Source organism: Xenopus laevis, chromosome 8S (genome assembly GCF_017654675.1).
Source record: "Xenopus laevis strain J_2021 chromosome 8S, Xenopus_laevis_v10.1, whole genome shotgun sequence".
Taxonomy (NCBI): domain Eukaryota; kingdom Metazoa; phylum Chordata; class Amphibia; order Anura; family Pipidae; genus Xenopus; species Xenopus laevis.
The window spans coordinates 27,965,112-27,985,678 of record NC_054386.1 but is presented as its reverse complement, the minus strand read 5'-3'; the positions used below and the strand labels follow the sequence as shown (position 1 = coordinate 27,985,678).

At 41.4% G+C, this 20,567-nt stretch overlaps 1 protein-coding gene across 4 annotated transcripts in view; it reads right to left on the bottom strand.

Annotated features, from left to right (window-relative positions):
• Positions 1-2,738: 2,738 nt before the first annotated feature.
• LOC108699890 (voltage-dependent N-type calcium channel subunit alpha-1B) overlaps positions 2,739-20,567 on the bottom strand; it is a 96,033-nt gene continuing 78,204 nt past the window's right edge. For 2 of the 4 annotated variants that reach the window (XM_041574662.1, XM_041574664.1), the window contains 12 exons: positions 15,379-15,506; positions 13,322-13,418; positions 11,817-11,925; positions 11,624-11,731; positions 11,049-11,161; positions 10,682-10,794; positions 10,460-10,598; positions 9,901-10,014; positions 8,821-8,862; positions 6,427-6,616; positions 6,143-6,339; positions 2,739-4,332 (listed from right to left, as the gene is read on the bottom strand). In XM_041574662.1, coding sequence (XP_041430596.1) covers positions 3,808-4,332; positions 6,143-6,339; positions 6,427-6,616; positions 8,821-8,862; positions 9,901-10,014; positions 10,460-10,598; positions 10,682-10,794; positions 11,049-11,161; positions 11,624-11,731; positions 11,817-11,925; positions 13,322-13,418; positions 15,379-15,506 — 1,875 coding nt within the window. In that variant the 3' untranslated portion in view covers positions 2,739-3,807. The remainder of the gene's footprint in view (positions 4,333-6,142; positions 6,340-6,426; positions 6,617-8,820; positions 8,863-9,900; positions 10,015-10,459; positions 10,599-10,681; positions 10,795-11,048; positions 11,162-11,623; positions 11,732-11,816; positions 11,926-13,321; positions 13,419-15,378; positions 15,507-20,567) is intronic. The other 2 variants (XM_041574663.1, XM_041574665.1) reach the window with 1 other exon arrangement.

The window sequence follows — 20,567 nt, the reverse complement described above, 5'->3', positions numbered from 1 at the left end:
GTCATCTGCGGGTCCACAAGGCTCCAAAATATTTGGCACTGGGGCAGAGAGCTTGTTGTCTCTATGACTGAATGGCACAGAAAATGTTCAAAGTTGGACATCTTCACAGCTGGACTCCTAGAAAAATGGGCAACACTGGGCACCTATCTAGGGTCTTGTTAGGATGGCAGGCTGATGGCTTCACACTTTTTGTAGAATTTAAAAGGTTTAAATGGTTATAGAGTCTAACAGTTTTGTAGACTGGTATGAAAACTATGTAAAAAGCAGCTTAAAACTGACAGGGGGAAGTCTCCCTGTGAGCATTAGTAATACATTTTAAACTGTAACTACAGTACACACAAAAAATATAATAACACAGCTGAGACGATGATGTTCCTACAATGTGCGACCATAATTATACAAAAAAGACAAATCCGGCTCTGAGTGTGTGCTTAATAGTCATAAACACGACAAGGTGCGGGTATCGATTCAATACTGAAAAGCTTAATGTAGACTTAGCCCCGCTCACCGTGAACAACAGTTGGTCCGGGTGCACCTGCCCCGGACCCTACTCTTCAATCTTAACACCGGGCTCTTCCCGTCCGCTAAACAAATATTGTAAGTAAATCTTTGGAATCTTACCCTGCACGATAGGTGACCCGGGTGCAGCCAGCCCCGAGTCCGTCACTAGGAAGGAACGCCAAAAGTCCAACAATCGATGTGCAGGCCGCGCACTCCTGGGTATGAACACAGATCGCTCGTCTCCAGATTGTTTAAAAGGTAAATACTTTATTTAAGACATACAATCAAATAACTATGGCGTCTGAGGTCTGACGCGTTTCGTGACAAAGCACTTCCTCAGAGACCTCATTTCCTGTCACATTACACCAAGTTTAAATCCCCCCCACACACCTGAACAATAATTAAGACATTAAAACATTCTTTCTTTTACTCACTAAAAAATCGCGTTAGTTGTATATAAGACAAATATTGGAAATAGGGATAATCCTATAAATAAGTTCTTTGATTGATATAATATATAAACATAGACCATATAATATATATTTCATATCTTAGATAATTACAGTACTTCATTAATGTGACATTCGATTTATTTTAATCCATAATTTAGAAATGTAATTTGATATAATAACTGCTATTTGGAGACGTATAAGTAAAAAATCTTATAACCATTTTATCTTTACTTGTTCACAAAGCGATCATGCAACAATGTATAAATATAATATCACTAGACATACACAGTGTTACTATATAAGACAAGTAATTAACATTAAAAGTAACAACTGATGTCAAAGACTGAATTTAGCCCTTCAGGTTGTCTGGTGTGTAATTGAAAAATCCATTTAATTTCCGTTTTTAAAACTTTGGCTTGTAAATCACCACCTCTAGGGCCCAAATTCACTCTTTCTATTCCCTGCACTGACATCCATTTAATATTTCCACCATTGCACTCCCTAAAATGTCTTGCCACGGGAGTATTTGCTTTTTCTGATTTAATATCATTGATGTGCTCACGTATCCTGTTTTTTAGACTTCTAATCATGCAGCCTACATACTGTTTGTAGCATTTTAGACAAGTTATTAGGTATACTACTGATTTGGTATTACAGTTGATATAACTCCTAATTCGATATGTTTCTTTCGTTATATTACAAATGAAAGATTCGGATACCTGAACCACCTCACAAGTGACACATCTCTTTGCTCCACATCTGTACATTCCAACACATGGCTGGATAGTGTTGGAATGTACAGATGTGGAGCAAAGAGATGTGTCACTTGTGAGGTGGTTCAGGTATCCGAATCTTTCATTTGTAATGTAACGAAAGAAACATATCGAATTAGGAGTTATATCAACTGTAATACCAAATCAGTAGTATACCTAATAACTTGTCTAAAATGCTACAAACAGTATGTAGGCTGCACGATTAGAAGTCTAAAAAACAGGATACGTGAGCACATCAATGATATTAAATCAGAAAAAGCAAATACTCCCGTGGCAAGACATTTTAGGGAGTGCAATGGTGGAAATATTAAATGGATGTCAGTGCAGGGAATAGAAAGAGTGAATTTGGGCCCTAGAGGTGGTGATTTACAAGCCAAAGTTTTAAAAACGGAAATTAAATGGATTTTTCAATTACACACCAGACAACTTGAAGGGCTAAATTCAGTCTTTGACATCAGTTGTTACTTTTAATGTTAATTACTTGTCTTATATAGTAACACTGTGTATGTCTAGTGATATTATATTTATACATTGTTGCATGATCGCTTTGTGAACAAGTAAAGATAAAATGGTTATAAGATTTTTTACTTATACGTCTCCAAATAGCAGTTATTATATCAAATTACATTTCTAAATTATGGATTAAAATAAATCGAATGTCACATTAATGAAGTACTGTAATTATCTAAGATATGAAATATATATTATATGGTCTATGTTTATATATTATATCAATCAAAGAACTTATTTATAGGATTATCCCTATTTCCAATATTTGTCTTATATAAAACTAACGCGATTTTTTAGTGAGTAAAAGAAAGAATGTTTTAATGTCTTAATTATTGTTCAGGTGTGTGGGGGGGATTTAAACTTGGTGTAATGTGACAGGAAATGAGGTCTCTGAGGAAGTGCTTTGTCACGAAACGCGTCAGACCTCAGACGCCATAGTTATTTGATTGTATGTCTTAAATAAAGTATTTACCTTTTAAACAATCTGGAGACAAGCGATCTGTGTTCATACCCAGGAGTGCGCGGCCTGCACATCGATTGTTGTACAATGTGCGACCAACTACATGCATGTTTGGACCAATGCATAACCAAAGTGTACACTGCACCTAAAAAATGTGAGGCTTCTTTGGATTGGATTGAACAATGGTCAACGGATAGTCAAGCTTCATAGACACACATCAAAAATATCTCAATGTAGGTGTAGCAACAGCATTCAAAAACCTCCAATGTAACCAGCAGGCCACACAGTTATTAAAAGATATCTGTAAATGGGAACATTCTCAGATGATGTATTTCTAGGTTGTGTAGCAAGATGTCTCAGAGCAGCTTGGAAACGTTCTACAGGACAGAATGAAAGAAGAGCCCTAGCTTCTTGCAAGTTGCTATAAAAACACAACAGCTATATGGTTTTTGTGGCAGTTTCTGTGGATGAGGCACTGGGATAGCTGGGCCATATGTCTTTGATGGCAAGCTGAGCATGTAAGAATGAGGTGAGCATAATTCAGTGTTCTGCTGTTAGTTTACATGGTTATTAGCATCAGAAATGTATAGAAATGGAAGCAAAGCAATAGAGTATAACCTTCATAATCTCTTGACAGTGAAAATCTATAAGAATGGTAAATTTTGATACTGTACGGCATTTACCTTGCTGCTCTCACCTACCTTGTTCATTTCTAATCTTCAACCTCTTACCCTTGCCCTCTGTAGTTTGGTGTCTTACCACAAAAATAAGAAAGGAAACTGCCACCTTTGCTCTCCCCCCCCCAAACGAAATGAAGCTTTGTCATGAGTTATTTCAAAGCACATCCTAGAGTCAGCTGCCCCTTTTCTCCTTTCTGTAAACCTGAGCTTGTTCACTTCCTGTAATCACCCCGTGCTCAGAGTTCTTTCAAGATGGCTGCCTATGCTCTCCCATAACACACACTTTTGTCATGGCAATTTGAGTATCAGCTGATGATAAAACTCATCAGTAGTGACTCGGGCAACCGACCACCATCTTTGACCCTCCCCATGCATCTCTGGCTTTCCTCTGAAGCAGAGGTAAGAATGGGAACATGTTGTGGGTCCATGTGCTAGCACCAGTCATCCTCATCTGCTTCATTGTAGTAGCTGCGGCCTCTTGGAGCTGTGGCAGGCCCGGTGCTAAGCCCCAGGGTGTAGTGGTAACCATTTGGTACCCTGCAGAGCTGGTGTGAATGTGAGGTCAGAGAAGACACATAGGAAGTCCGGGATGAACGTCCAGAATTGCTGGCCAAGGCTTCCTCGAAGGTTAATGTCTCCTCTGACAAAGGACAGTAACTGTCGCTATCCTGGCGTGGCCCTAAGTAGGGGTCGGACCCAATTCGAGTAACTGTGCAGGCTGAGTGGCTGGGGGAATCGCTATATAGTAGATTGTTGTGCTCTGATAAACCCCGACTAAGACGCCCCGGGGAATAAGCAGGCCCTCCAAAGTGCACAGGAGAGGAGTGAGCTGTCCGGTATGTAACACTGGGCCGAGGGGTAAGAGGAGTCTGAGGGAGTTGTCTCCGCATCCCCCGGCATGGGGTGCTAGCACCGGAACTTGTGAGTCGTGGACTTCCGATGGCAGAACCACTGCCCTAAATGGAAAGAGGGTAAAAAAAAGCACATCAAATCAGAACAGCAATATTATACAATTTACCAAAGAGTGATATCACTATGGCTTATGGCAGATACATGCAACAGACAAGAAACTAGCAAGCAGACAAGGGGGATACATGGCACAGAGTTATGGAAAGGCATTATAGACATAGACAAGAAATGGATAAGAACACAAAAGGCCACAGAAGGAAATCAGACATGAAGGGACAAGCAGACAATGCCAAATGCGCAGTGGAACAACGAAGAACAGAACTCTGGATAAAATATAGGGTTATAGACCTTTAAACTCTTAGGGGCAAATTCACTAAGATGCGAAGTTGCGCCAGGCGCAACTTCGCCGCACTTCGCCAGGCATAGTTTCGCCAGGGCTCCGCAAATTCACTAAAATCCGAAGTTGCGCACAGGGGTAGCGTAAGGTTGCGAAGTTGCGCTAGCGTTGATTCGCTATATAAAGCGGTTACGCTAGCGAAGGCTAATTTGCATACGGCGCAAAATTCAAATTTCAATGGAGGAACACGTATCTGCACTACAAATGCCTAGAAAACCTTCAAATCTGCAAATAAAAATTTTATTTTGCCCTACACATGTGCCCACTGTCTAGGTAAGTTGCCATGAGTCAGAAAATGTAGGGGGAGGAAGGGGAGCCCCAAAAATATTTCGATCTTTTTCAGCCTATCAGCCATCATGTAGAAAACACGCCAGCGTTTTTTTGGGAATTAGAAAAAAAATTGACTTTTTTTTAAACATCCCTATCTACTCTATTGCGCTTCGCCAGGTCTGAGGTGGCGAAGGAAGTCTAGCGTAAAAGGTAGCGTTCAGTACACTGCGCAAGTTAGTGAATTTGCTTAGTTTCGTCGCTAGCGAAGATTCGCCTGGCGTAAGGTTGCGAAATAACACTAGCGAAACTACGCCAGCGTTCGTTAGTGAATTTGCGCAGTAGCGAAAATGCTAAACGCTAGCGAATTAACACTAGCGTTCGGCGCTTCGCGGCTTAGTGAATTTGCCCCTTAGAGCTGAACCATGAGAATACAAGGTATTAAGAGATGTGCTTTTACCATTTCAAAGGAACTCGAGTGATCAAAGAACTCAAAAAATGTGTGGTTTTTATGGGGTGCCATTTGTCCCTAAAACTATCCCTAATACACAGAATTAATGTCTGTTATGGTATATAAGTATTTGTGACCATACAAAGATAAAAAAATATACAAAAGACTTATTTCTATTAAATATGGCAATAAGCTTTGTTCTTATTGGTTCAGGAATGTGACTGACAGTATTGCTTCACAGAATGGTTATTTTATCTGTTTTGTGCAACTGAGCTTTCATTTTGTGGAAAGAATGAATCCTGTACTATAAAATCTTGCTTTCTGTCACAAATATCTATTTTGTCATTCAAATGTAGCTTGACATGCACTAGTTACTTACACTATTATATATTATGTCCAAGTTTTTCTGCACATAAGTGCGTCCATTACATTGAGGTTATACATTTGTGAGACAGATTACTTGTTAAAATCTACAGAATGGAGTTTGTGATACAATGACATCCTTTTGTGCACTAACCAGATTTTGTTCTCATTCTTTAATAGAAATAAGTCTTTTGTGTATGTTTTTATCTGTGTATCGTCACAAATACTTATTTACCATGAGAGACATTAATTCTGTGTATTAGGGATAGTTTTGTATACAGAATGTATTTGGGACAAACGGCACCCCATAGGTTTGCTGCTCCCCTCTGCTGGACACTTAAGGATATTACATGATGCTTGCAGGATAGATTCCTCTTACCTGTCTGTGTGTGCTGTGTTCTTGTATTGCACTAGGCGATGGTGCCCGGCTGTGATCACAGTGACGAGGGTGGCCAGAGTCGCGGCTTCCATATCGGTCACAGGAGTAGAATCGCTGTTTCTCCAATGAAGATGGAGGCTGCTGTTTCCTTTCTTGGGATCGTCCTCTTTCATGTTTTCTCTCCCTGGTGGGGGCATCTGAAAAATAAGAACCAGATACCAGGACATGAGAAAGGACCTATAATTTGGATCATCTGTCTGTTAGCATCTCACTGTTTTCATCACCTGCATCCTCGCTTTGCGGTGATCTCTCTGTAGACTTTTGCTTTCTCTCCTTTCGCCGGTGGCATCGGTGATGGTGTTGATGAGTTTGCTCAGGTGGGACCCTTTCTAGAGAGTATTCGTACAGCTGGGCTCGCTGTGGCGGCGTCAGGGTAGAAACAGACCGCTTCATCAGACTGGAATCAGGAATTGACTGTGGATTTCCCCACAAAAAAATAAAATTACAAATTTAATACCAATCAAATAATATAACAATAAGATACGGTTCCATCAAGATGATGGGTCAACAGTATTCTAAAAGTGGCCATAGACAACAAGCAGATCTTTGCATGGTCTTTGCCAGCTTTAGAATGCCATTTAACCTTCAATACGACATCCAAGAGGTTGTTTTTGCCACATATACCAGCCAATGAGCTATGGACTTGGACTCATAGTACTTTGCATAAAATGACTGGCCATGTTCAATTTAATGAGAAAAACATCCCTACGTTAAGTTCTGTAGTTCTCAATTGGAGACCATAGGGAAATTCAGAGAGACATTTTTCCCATCAAACCTTGTTATACACGGAGTTTGCTTTGCCCCACAATCCAGTTCTCCATGACCTTCTGCTGTCATTCTGGGGTCGAAACTTGGCTTGACTTTTCTGTGCCACAAAAAGTATTGTTTTTGCTCTGCTTACTTAGTATAACAAGTCCCCCAAGACCTACTGGATGTTGAGTTCTTCACCAGCTCGGCTCTACTGCCAACTGGCATAACTATTAGGCCTCAAAGACAAGTCTCCTTTGTATCTGTGATAACATTTCCCCAGAAATTAAAGACCTTGAGGTTGGACGTGACTCAAGGACTTGGCGGGGTACTGACGGAAGACATAGAACACATGAAACACAATGGTGGGCTGAAATGATAGATCAATATCCAACAGTAAGATAGCACATAATGATCCCTTTACAGCCACACTACCCACTAATGGAGCCCAATTTTAGTTCACCTGCACAGCATTGATTTTCTATTCTGTTCGCTCCCAAAGCTTATCTGTTGTTACTCTTCTCTCTTCAACACATTAGAGCACCATAGTGGGCAAAATATAAAAACCATCATTTATTAGAAGGCTCTGTAGCTATGCCCTAATTTTAAGGCATAATTCACCAACTCTAGGTCTTGCTTCCTTGGCAGGGTGGGGTGGGCTTTGAGCAGTTGCAATACCTTAAATACCACATAGGGTAAGTTTTAGAGTGAGTGCCTATTTGAATTTCTAAATACACTTGAAAGCCCAGCTCGAAGGTCAAGTAGGGTAAGAGCTGAAGTGAAAACATATCTATTGCCATAGGCATTCTTGATAGCGAGACTGAATGGCTGACTGTCCTAGATCTATAATCTTGCTATGAATTAAGGGGGTCTTTGCCCCAAGGTTTGAACTCTGAGGGCAGCGACATACATGGAGATTTGGGGAGATTTAGTCGCCTGACGACAAATCGACTCTTCTTCTGCGACTAATCTCCCCGAGCTGCCTTCCCGCAGGCTAGAATCAAAATCACTGGCGGGATGGCACTCAGCTCGCTTAGTTTTTCAAAGTTGCCACACGAGGAAACTTCGGGCGACTTCGGAAAACGAAGTGCTCCGAGTGCCACCCTGCAGGTAATTTAGATTCTAGCCAGCAGGGAGATTACTTGCCCGAAGAAGAGGCGATTTGCCGCTGGGCAAGGGGAAAAAAAACAACAAGATACAAACGCTTATTTTGATTATCACCATTAGGGCAGAGACACACATGGAGATTCAGGGGATTTAGTTGCCCGGCGACAAATCTCCCCTTCTTCGGACGACTAATCTCCCGAACTGCCTTCCCGCCTGCTAGAATCGAAATCGCCAGGAGGGTGGCACTCAGAAGCATCGTTTTCTGAAGTCGTCTGAAGTTGCCTCACGGGGAAACTTTGGGCTATTTGTTGCTAGGCGACTAATTTCCACGAATCTCCATGTGTGTTTCCACCCTTAATATACTTTCAAGAAAGTGACTCCAATCTCCCCCAGTAGTTACACAAGAAGAATGCTCACTGTGCCTCTTTTTCGTAGGCTGCTCTCTTTACCATGCTCTGATGGGGTTAAGGCTAAGTAAAAACTAAGTCACAACTGGTATCCCCGACTGCAGACATTACTGTGACCGGGGTAAAACAGGTTTAGGCATCTTTCCCAAACCACAGGCATCAAAGCAACGGCCCAAGATAAAGGGCCAGAGCATCAGTAAGAATGTAGCACAACGTGTGGCTTAATTAGAGACTGCTCAATGACATTTGTTGGCAAATGGAATATTCTGACCAGGCAAGCACATGAAATTATTAATTTGGTGCTGAGCCGTTGGGTCGGTAAGCATGACAACATGTAATATTAACAAGGCTACATACGGGCAGGAAACCATTTCCAGGGGAAGGAGCGCAGCTTCTCGGCTGATGAGAGACAGACAGGTGAGGCGGTTCAAACGGCATCACGGTGGACCAGCAGCAGACAAAATGGAGGATGGGAGAAGAGTAGAGGAGAACAGGGAAGAGGCAAGGGGTAGGTATAAAGGAAGGTATAAAGGAAAGCCAGGAAAGGGTACAAACAAAGACAGAATCACAAGACCAACACAACATAAAGACAAATTGAAATAGAGCAGAGAAGAGCCACGTGAGATAGGTGGAAAATGGTATGGAAATTGAATTCAAGGAGTAGGGAAGGTATTGGTTGAAGAAAGGCAAAATAATTCATAATTAAGCATATATATATATATATATATATATAGATATAGATATACATACAGCACCCAACATGTAGTAGACCTTTGTTTATCTCCCATCAGTTTCCCAATGCGATTCTTTCTCCTCTTATAATCTATACACCAAAACAATGGTGGTTGAACAGCTAATCTACTAATTTCTTACATTCCAATATACACGAGGGTTCATTGTGATCTCATTATTCATTTCCACGAGTGGACTCCCTTTTTTTGTTCTATACATCAGGGTCATTGATAGACTAAACAATTGATTTCCAAAGTTCTCCAATAGAACCTAGGTGAACGTCATAGTCGTTTTTGTATAAATGAGGTTCCCGCCGTTATTACAAAGGCTATTCTATCTATCTATCTATCTATCAAGGTCCATTATGGGTCCACTATAACCAATATGTTTTTTCTATGGTTCTGTAAACCATACAGTTTATGATGGCCACGTCTATTTATCTTCTATGCACTAGGATCCATAATGACCTTACCTTTTAACATCTGAGGCTCATCCCTGTCATCACTTATTAGCCTATGACCCTTAACATATGTCGCTTGTATGTGCTTGTGCTGACAGGTATTTGCTAAATTTGCTAAATTTCCATGATATCATGCCTATCTGTTCATAACTTGTGTTTGGTGTGTCTGTTGGCTTGTCAAACATCTGGGTCTGATATGTCTGTCAAGTTGAGTTCCATAAACTTGTCTTTTGATTTCGACTCACGTGGGTTTCAGCTGCTAGCCGTGGCATGGAAACTGCACGACCCTGAGACTGCAGGCCCGTAGAGTGTTCCCCTCCATTAGACAACGTCTGTCCAATTTGCTTCATCTCTACAGACTGAAGAGATATGTGCATGTCACATGTGCATAGGATGAAGGCATTAAAGGCATTAAAGGAATGTGTAGACCCTACTCAATATTCTTTTCACACAATAAACAGTGCTCACAAACGTAAATGGAAAGAATATGGCACCTCCCACCTCCACATGTATAAATACAAATATACAGAGAAGGAATGTTCTGGGCACACAATCAGCTATACCCTCATACTGTACTGTCTAAGGGAATCAATATGGCAATAGTGTGTATACTTTATTCTATAGAGAAATTGTGAGAGAAGGTTGCGCCAGTCAAACTCATTTATAATAAACACCTTCTTATCTGTAAATCTGAGATACTGGTAGCTCAGGAGAGATTGGGGCATGTTAATGCAGAGAGCATTATATCTTTTTAGAATTCCCCTAATAACAGGGGATGGTTGAGGCATAATGCGTAAAGCTTACCTGTTTGCCATTTCTTTGTGCATGGATCTCCTCTGAGTGCCCTCTCTGGAATGCAGTGCTCCTTGGAGTAGAAAAGGGATCTGTAGCAGGTTGAGTGCCCCAAGAACTTGATTCTCGAATACCTGTATCTTGATCAGGCCTGGAAAACGGAGGCAACATTAAGTTGTTGTAAAACCTTTCCTCCACTTGTACAAAGAAGGAAGTGGAAAAAACGCAACTTACATCACACCCCCATTGTTTAGAGAAGCCGAGCTCTTCTGATGGATAAACATTTTGGAATTTCCAAATGGTTCTAAAGTAGCCTTCAATGGCTGGAAAAAGGAGACTGTACCAGTCTGTAACACACAAACAGGCCAAATTATTAAGTTGAAAGTTAAGTTCCATGCGGATCCATGATGTCCCCAGCTAAGGTCTAAGTTTTCCATATGCCATACAGCTATATATCTAAAGTATGGAATACCTTGGTGGAGAGTATTAAAAATCCCTTTGATAAACATGGAAGACCTAGCCTCCAGACTCCTAAACTTTATTTATAAGAGACCCAACCCAATCAAACGAAAGAACAATGACATATCCATTTAGTTGTCACCTGGGAAAGGACCCCAGACTGTGGGTGAGACTGATCACGGCTGTTCTTATTCTGCTTGTAGAAGTCAAAGATCATTAGAGCGGCATAGACCTTTCCAACAGTCAGCGCATCTGCTGCAAGAAATAGTAGATCATTTAAAACAGTGAAAAATCAGCACATTATGTAAAATCAGCAATGCACAAGTGCAATGCGCAAAGGTATCACAGAGGTGCCTATTTATGTGAATGAGGAACAAGGTGCATTGACAATTAAAGTGCTAGTTCTTTACGTATGATGTCTATCACACCTAGCGATAGTAAAACAGTTGCATGGTATCAAATTTTACTCTGCACTCCATTCTGTTTTCCTTGATTTGATGTCAAGCCCCAGGTCCTGTCAGTTGTTGACTCACACCTAAACCCTGTTAGTCTTGGGAAGGGAAAAGGTTATCACAGCTCCAGACTTGTTTCAAGCTGACCAAAGGACTCTTGTTCAATGCTAACATTATTATTCAACTGGGTACATGGGTTGTAATTAAAAATATTTGTACAGAACATGAGCCTTAAGAAGAAAATAAGAAGAACGAGTCCACTTACGCTTATGAGGTGGTACAAGAAGATCCAGAGTTTTCTGGGAGAGGTTGGGCCACACAGATAAGATTTCTTTCCTCAGCTCAGCATCAGATTCATGTTGTTTAATTCCACCTTCAACAAGAATAAATACATGATTGGATGTCTATTTACACTCATCATACAAATAGAAAGGGAACAAGAGATCAGAAAGGCCCACCTGAAGCCAGTTTAACATCTAGAGCAGTTCGGATCAAAGCCATCAAGGTGGAGGTGAAATGAACAGTCAGGTCTGTATCAGAGATAGGCATATTCATCCTTACGAGACGCTATGGAAGGAGAATGGGTGGGTTGGAGGTTGTTAAGTCGCATTGATTGCAGGAAGAACAATCAAGGACTGACAATTTCAAGACCTACTCATGTAAATGGCTCTCAACCAGATGTTCATGATGATGCCTTCAAATGAAAATCTGGTTTTGTACTAACTGTATACAGATTGCTGTTATGCTAAAATACACCACAGTAGCTTATACTGATCTTCTTGAGCATTTATTTTAGGAGTTTAGTCACAAATTCCATCCAACTGAAACGTTTTAACTGGACATACACCAATTACAAAAAAAAGGAAATGAAAATCTCTTGGCCTCTTTTTGTGTATTAATATAATCATAATTTATATAGTGCAGACAGAGGGGTGATGACATCATGACACCTCAACTAGAATTTGATGCTCTTTGGGGACCAAGGTGGATGGCTTTTCTACAGACAGCTCTGTATATTGTGAAGAAACTTTAACTACCACTTTATATTCCTAATATCTTGAAGGTCATTCCACTATGGAATCCAACCTTGATAAGACTTCATATAGAAGTAATATAAACACAGCAGAAATTAGTTGGCTTTGTATAGGTAGGATAAGCTTGCAGTCTAAGGAAGAGCATGCATTGTAGATATGGAAACCTTGCTTCTGGGCATGTAGAGCAACTGGATGAGAACCACCACTCATGACTGATCATGTATCAAAATATAGCAAAATATTCATGCTCAAAGAAACAAGTCAACAATATATCAGACCATGGAATCAGTTTCAATTCCATGGACAGTTTTTCCACTGGGATTTTGCAGTCATATTGCAGACACAACCCAAGAGAACAAAAGATATTTAAAAAAAAATAAAATTAAGGGGAATATAAAAGAATGACATTCCGATAAACAAAGAAAAATACATTCGTAGACATCAAGCTCCATAACAAACATGCACTGAAAACTAAGAAATTAAATGCAAGTTAACATGCAAAAGAGAACATGCAATCAAAAGGCATTTATTGTGGGAGTCATAAGAGATTCCTCTGCCTGTGCGTGAGAGATACAAAGAAATGGGCAAAAGAGACTCATGGGAAAAGTTCATTGTCCCTTTACAGGGAAAGGAGGAAAAAAGCCTAGAGGCAGTAAGATCCCAGCAGCCATGACTAGGTGGAGCTCAGAGGGATTGGAAAGTTCCATTAGCGGTAGGAGTAATTTATAAACCTGCAGTTCGCAAGTTCTGCATTAACAGGCCAAGCGACTCCATAGATAGTGCTAGATTCGGAAAGGCGGAGAAGAAGCAAAGAGAAGGCTAGGTATTAAAGGGAAAAAATACACAGCACGGTACAGGCACAGTACAGAGACAGGAGAAGGGTACCAGTGAAGCTGAGTTACTGGTGAAGAGCGACACGGCTGTTCTACCTTATATGCCACACGTGCAGGGCATTTCTTCCCCAGACCAAGGGGAGGGGGCATATGTCGCAGCATCTCGTACATGTCAGTGTAACCAATGCGCCCACTGCAGCAGCAGGAAGGTGGGAGGGGGATGGTTCAGGCATAAATGTAGCCAAAAGGACAAAGGAACAGGAAACATAAAAATGACCAATGCCCAGTGAAAGAAGGCAATGGTGAAGGAAACAGTAAGAGAGAAGAGGACAGACAATGAGAGTTGTTAAAGAACAGGAAGATACAAGAGGACAGACAATGAGTGATGGTAAAAAACCAGGAAACAGGAAGAGACAAGAGGACAGAAAACGAGTGATGATAAAGGGCAGACAATAATCAATGGTAAAGAACAGGAAGGGACCAGAGGGTAGACAATGAGCAATTGCAAAGGACGGGAACAAGGCAGAGACAAAAGGACAAGCCAAATAGAGATGGAGATGATTTAGGATAAATCAGGAAGAGACAAAATGGAAGATACAAATGATAAATGGGATGGTTGGGCAAAAACAGAAACCATGATAAATGAATTTATAGGCCAATGGAAGAGTCATGGTTTTAAGGCAGGATAAACAATAAACATATATATTTATATATGGGAGTATGGGGCAATGGCAAAAAGATGTAAAAAAATGGCGAGCAGAAATGTGTAGGAGGACAAGGAAAAGTGGGGTAGAGGAAATAAGGGACAAGAGGTGATAAAACATAAAGTGTACATTAAAGGAGAATAATAGCATGTTTGAGAAACACAGAAAAAGCAAACAGTGTGACATGAGAAGAGCAACAATTTTAAGAATAGAATTGAAAGTGGAAAAAAAAGAAAAATGGATGTCGAGCAGGGGATGGAAGAATGGGAAGAAAACAGAAAAAAAAATATCTGATTAGCCTGCACATGTACAGTCCTGTCACCGAACCACAGGTATGTTTTTGCATTGTTTAGGTTAAAGGTTATGGGTAAATGAGAGGTGACAACTGCTTGTCTTCTGTTCATTGTATTTGTTTGAGACAGAAGCCTGGCAGGGTTGGCCTTGAGCATCTGGGAGGGGAGTGACCCCTGAATTCTGGCACAGTAGGACACAGGCGACATTCAGATGTCTCTTGTCCCCTGCCAGATGGGGCACCTGTTTAAACCCTTCAATTCCAAATCCTGTTAATGCATTCCATGGGATTGAAGGGAATAAACATTCATCATGCTTGGCAAGGGGTGGCAGATAGCCTCACTAAAGAGTGAAGTAGGTGCAGGTTTTTTAATCATCAGCTCCCAACTTATATCCCCCACTAACTACTTTATTCCCGCATTGAGCTTCCAGGATCTTTTGGTGAAGCTACCTGTGACCCTTATGGACAAGGGGAAAAGCATGATGAGGTGGGAGAGGGCAATGCTGGCCTCACGTACCCATGCAGGCACAGCCCTTTTCCTCTACAGCCCCAAGCCCAGCTTGGCATGGATGCAAATTTGTGTTAGGTTGCAAACCTTGTATGCCACCCGCGATGGGCAGCGTTTCCCCAGCCCCAGCGGAGGGGCAATTACACGCAATAAATTGTACATATCCTTATAGTGAATTCGGCAGCTAGAAAGAGAACAGCAAATTGGGTCAATAGCGTTCAAAGCTTTCCCTTCACCCCTGTGATGAGCTGCTAATATACCCAACAATGTTTCTACTGGTAACAAGCCCAGGGAAAAAAGGTAGTAGAACCTAAAATAAATTGTCCCTCTGTGCAATCATTATCTAAAAAAGGGTATCTGAACACTAGTAAATGGTGGTCCAGGAGTGCAGACTCTGTAGTAATGGAATTAACCTAAATAATATTTTAAAAAATGTAATAAAGGTGTAAAACTAGGTTTATTATTTGGGTATTCTGAATGATCATCGTTATCTAAGCTAACAGGCTAAGCTAATGTACTGTGTCATTATACACCTTTTCTCATTTCCCTGCCAGGTAATGTTAAATAGGTCAAACAGACATTTGTCTTGTGATAAAATCAATGCAATATTGCAGTACTATAATGAAAGCAAGAAACTTAGATTGCATACCAAGCAGCCGGATCATACTCTGCCCAGACTCTGATAAACTCATCAAGATGATGTGGTCCCAGGATGGAAGAGTCTCTTGTCAGATACTCGAAATTATCCATAATGACAGCAACAAAAAGATTCAGCATCTATTCATAGGTAGGGGAGACAAGAGGACAAGATATAGCAATAAGCAGGGAAAATGTAGATAGAAATAGTTGGTACTAGTGTGGACAAATGTGAGTGGTAAAGAGGGCAACATTTTAGGAAGGAAGAACAAGGGGCAGAGAAAATTCAATAAATTGTATAGTATGAAGAAAGAAGGAAGAGCAGAGTGGAAACAAGATGAAAAAGCAAAAAAGTAGAGACGTTTGAGAAGAAAAAAATGTAGTGTAGGAGAAATGATCAGAGACGGGAGAAAGGGATTGGAAAGAATGAGTAAAAAAACATAGTAAGGATGGAAGAATTAGGGCAAGAAGATGGTGTAGGATAATTGCATGGAAGTATATTTGGAAGAAGAGGAAAAGCCATAGCAGTGGGCAGAAGAAGAAATAAAAAAGTAGTAGAAAGGGTGAAGAAGAAAAAATGAATAGAGAAGAAAGGATGAAATAAGCGATAAAGGGAGTATAGGGAAGAAGAATGAAGGGAAGAATCCTATGATACTTACCGTGATTCTCCTTTCCTGGCTACCCCCGTAGTCAGCATTAACCTTCGGGTATTCCCCCTCCCACAAATGTAAACCCTGCCTACTCACTTCCTCCATGTCTATGTAGAAAGCTCTAGGATTAGGGTGGGGATGCTGACCAGGGGGATGACCAGGAAAGTAGAATCCACGGTAAGTATGATAGGATTCTTCCTTTCCCTGGCCATCCCTGGTCAGCATTAACTTTCGGGTAAATACCTAAGCAATAATAAGGGAGGGCAACACAAGAATGAATCAGAACTTTATTCAGAGCTTTATACCGCCTGAATAACCTTTCAACCAAAATTAGTTCTCTTGGTTGCACTAACATCCAAACGATAATGTTTGACAAAAGTGTTAGGATTAGCCCAGATAGCTGAAATGCAAATAACATCTGTAGACACTCCTGCTTCTGCTGCTCAAAATGTTGCCACCACTATGGTCGAATGATGCCTGACCGCCTCAGGTGCTTCCTGCCCCTGTAACGAGTAGGCTTTCTTGATTACCGTTACGATCTATCTGCGAATTGTGGCAATCGAAGCAGCTTGCCCCTTGCTTGCTCCACAAGGGATAATGAAGAGTCTTTGAGACTCTCTATAAGATTTCGTAGTGTTTAGATACACCTCTAGACACCTCTTGACATCCAACGCTACCGGGATGTTTCCTTCCAGATCTGAATTCTCCACATCAACGGCTGGAAGAAATATTGGTTTGTTCAAATGAAAACTGGACACTACCTTCAGCAAAAAACTTAGACTTGGTCTGAAGGTCACCCCATGATCCCTGAAAATTGTTTAAGAAGGATTGGCCATTAGGGCTTGAAGTTCAGATACTCTTCGACCTGAAGCGTGTGCCGCTAGAAAAACTGCCTTTCGAGATAGATCCCACAAGGATGCTTCTTCCTCAGGAAAGAAAGGTGTCTCAGATAACGTCTTCAGCACAAGAGCCAAATACCAAGGAGGTGCCAGTTCTTTAATTGGAGGTCTTACCCGCCTGAAGAAATTCTAGAATTTGGATCACTTCTGGGTTAATAGGATTAAACCCCTCCTTTGTAGCCCAAGAATGGAAGGTATTGCAAATTCTGTCATACCTCAAGGTGGTACTACTCTTCCTGGACTTGAACAATGTACCGATAAGTGCTTTAGAACAACCCCTCTTTCTCATCCTGTTGAGCCGAGTCTCCATGTCACTAAATTTAACAGTTGCGGTGCAGGATGGAAGAGGTGGCCCTGGTTCAGCAGATCTTGCTTGTGGGGAATTCTCATTGGGATAACCTCCTCAAAAGTGGATACCAAGGCCTCCTCGGCCAGTTTGGCAGAACCGCAATCACCTCAACTCTGGACCTCAGAATCCTCTTCAACACTTTGAAGATCATTGAGAATGGGGGAAAAACATAAGCCCAAAGGTTGTTCCAACTGTGAGCAAATGCGTCCGTCGCCAAATCTTCCTTGCACGGACCCCTGGAGAAGAACTGTAGAAGTTTATGGTTCTCTGGGAATGCCTTAAGATCTAGATCTGGCCACCCCCATCTCCTCTTTATTGTCCATTCGCCCTATCGACTTGCTCCCTGGTATATGGATTGCTGTAATCCCCATCAAATACATCTGCGCAAAATCCAAAAAAATGTGGCTCAACTGTCTATTCATTGCTCCGCTCTTGGTGCCACCCTGACACCTGATGTAAGCTACTGTCACTACATCCGATCTTATACAAACTTCCTCTGCCAATATCGAAGGTTGGAAGGCCACAAGGCATAGAGCCTTGCAACAGAGAAGGTCATCCTTCTCACCGCCAACCTGGTCAGATCTACAGCGGTCTCGAGGCAAAAATTGCATCCATCTTAATATCCTCCAGGGTCTGTAAAGACTGCTCACTTTGATTCTCCTCATTAAATCCCTCAGAGACAGAATCTGTCCAAAGAGACATAGCTTTAATTACCGAAATTAAAGAAATAGAAGGTCTCAACATAGCTCCAGCTACCATATATGCCTTCCTTAATTCGGTTTCCATCCTTTTCTCCATCGGATGCTTTAATGCACATCGTCTAGTATAATAATAATGCACATCATGACACATCGTCTATTGGCAGAGCTGTCTTCTTAAGCTGGCCATAGACGCAAAGATCTGATCGTACGAATCGATGATTCGTACGATTTTCGAACCGTGTGTGGAGAGTCCCGACATTTTTCGTCCGGCGGAGATCGGTCGTTTGGTCGATCGGACAGGTTAGAAAATTTCTGTCGGCTGCAGATAATATCTCTGCGTGTATTGCCGATCGTACGATTTTCAGTGGGAGACTGTCACTAGCTTTGGTTGGACATAGATATCGTACAATTGCTGTCAGGGGCAGAACATTGCTGATCTGTTCTTTAACTACTTTATTTGATCTGACTGGTAAGACTTTGATCTGAATGGTTAGTGGCGGGTCGGGAGATGGGAAAGTCCGATCGTACGATGGTTCGTAAGATCAGATCTTTGCATCTATGGCCAGCTTTAGACAGACGAGCTACAGGAGCATCCACTATAGGGGGTGAATCCCACACCAGAAGGGAAGGAGTAGAATTTCTCCACTCCTAGGTCCCTTCTGCTATTCTGTTGAAAGCAACTCCTCCACCTCCTTGTGCATGGGAAAAGTCTGCTTTCTTTTCTTAGAAACAAAAATAGATGTGGTCGCTTGTTCCTCATCTTGCTGCACAAGAGAATGTCTGACAGCCTTAATCAAGGCTGGAATTTTATATCAAAAAAGGTTTCAGATTCATCCTCTGTCTTCTGCTCCTCTGAGTTTTGTTCCACATAGGGTGTCTCTCTTTGTCTGGAACTTGATGGACCTGGCCGGTCGACTCCTAAATACCCTGAGTCACAGCCTGTAATATCCAAGATAGAATATCTGCAGGGGAGGGATCAGCCACCGTCTCTGCACCCGAAGAAGATGCCAGAATATCCTGCTACAGAGATTTAGACTTTTTCTTGGCTGGGGCAGGCTGCTCTAAATCCTTATCAAGCAGCTCCGAGATGCATTGCCTACAGAGCCTTTTCCCCTTAGCAGCAGGATTCTTACAAGCATTTCAGATTACCACAATTTCAGAGTCAAAGGTCAATTTCCTTTTCCCAGAAGAATCTTCCATCTAAAAACAAATTAATATAATGCCTCTTTTTGTAGTAGTAACCTACCTGAACAGTGACTCACCATAGCCTGAGGGGGCAGCACAATTCTCGGCAGCCAGCAGTCTGGTAGGAGCCTTAGCACAGTAAAAACACTACCGGACTATAGGCAGATACACCGACAACCGGACAATTTTTTTAAATTTTGTAGCAGACAATTTTGCGTCACTTGATGATGTCATCACGTATCACATTACCGCGCAACCAGAAAGCCAGCACCACTGACACGGCCGCTAAGAGGGACCCCCAGAGTGGATGCGCTAGGCAAACACTTTGCTGGAGCTTCGGGGGGAAAGAGATGCAGAACTGCACCCGGAATCCAGCCCTAACGAGAGCCACAAAAGAAAATATACATCTCCTGCAGGAGACAGCATTCAACAACCGTAGAGAGAGAAAAAAAGACATGGAGGAAGTGAATAGGCGGGGTTTAAATGCTGCTAGGGGACATATCTGTGGGAGGGGGGAACAATAAGTAGAAGACGTGTGGAAGAAGGTAAGGGACGAAGAGTGGGAAAATAAATAGAAGAAGGCAAAGGAATAGAAGAGATAAAGGGACTGTATAGAAAAGGGATGATTCAAACAAAGAAAGTAAGGGATAGTAGATTTAGAAAGTTGAGAAAAATGTGGAAAAATATGAGTGGAATAAATAGAGAGAAAAAGAGAGGAGACATTTGGATATAAGTGGAAGACAGGAAAAGTAGATAGTTGAGTGGAGCAACTGCCAACAGAAGAAGATAATTAAGTGGGAAAATAGGGAAATTGAAGTTGAGTGAAACACAGAAAAAATGCACGAGAAACAGAAAACAAATTAGGAAAGTAATATAACTTCTGGCACCTCTTTACTGTATCTATATAATGTGACATGCATCACATTCTGCATTATTGTACGGCCAAACCTTTTCCTCCTGCTCTGATTCTAACGGTGGAATTCTGTTGAAGTGCATGTGATATTACAGTAGTGCTCAGTACAGTTATAATGGATCATTGCATCAAAGGAAAAAACACTGGACAATTTCAGCTACAACTTTCTGAAAGCAGTTGTAGAACATTTCTATTCTTAACAAGGTAGGTGCTGAGATACATATGCTCATCCTGTACATAAATCTAAGCATTGCAACAAAATTGTTCATACTGCTGAGCCCATATGAATGTGTTAGCTCTGCCTTTCAACGTTTGTGCTTGAGAAAAAGTAAATAAGCCTCATGGGAAGAGAACCAATGAACAGAAACAGGAGCTTTCGAGGGACAGGGATTTGGATTTTGACAAGTAAAGATAAATGCATCCTACAAAATTAGAACCATGCAAAGTAAATAAATCCCAGTAGGACCCAATAACTCCTCGGATGCATCGTCCGTATTGTAGAAGG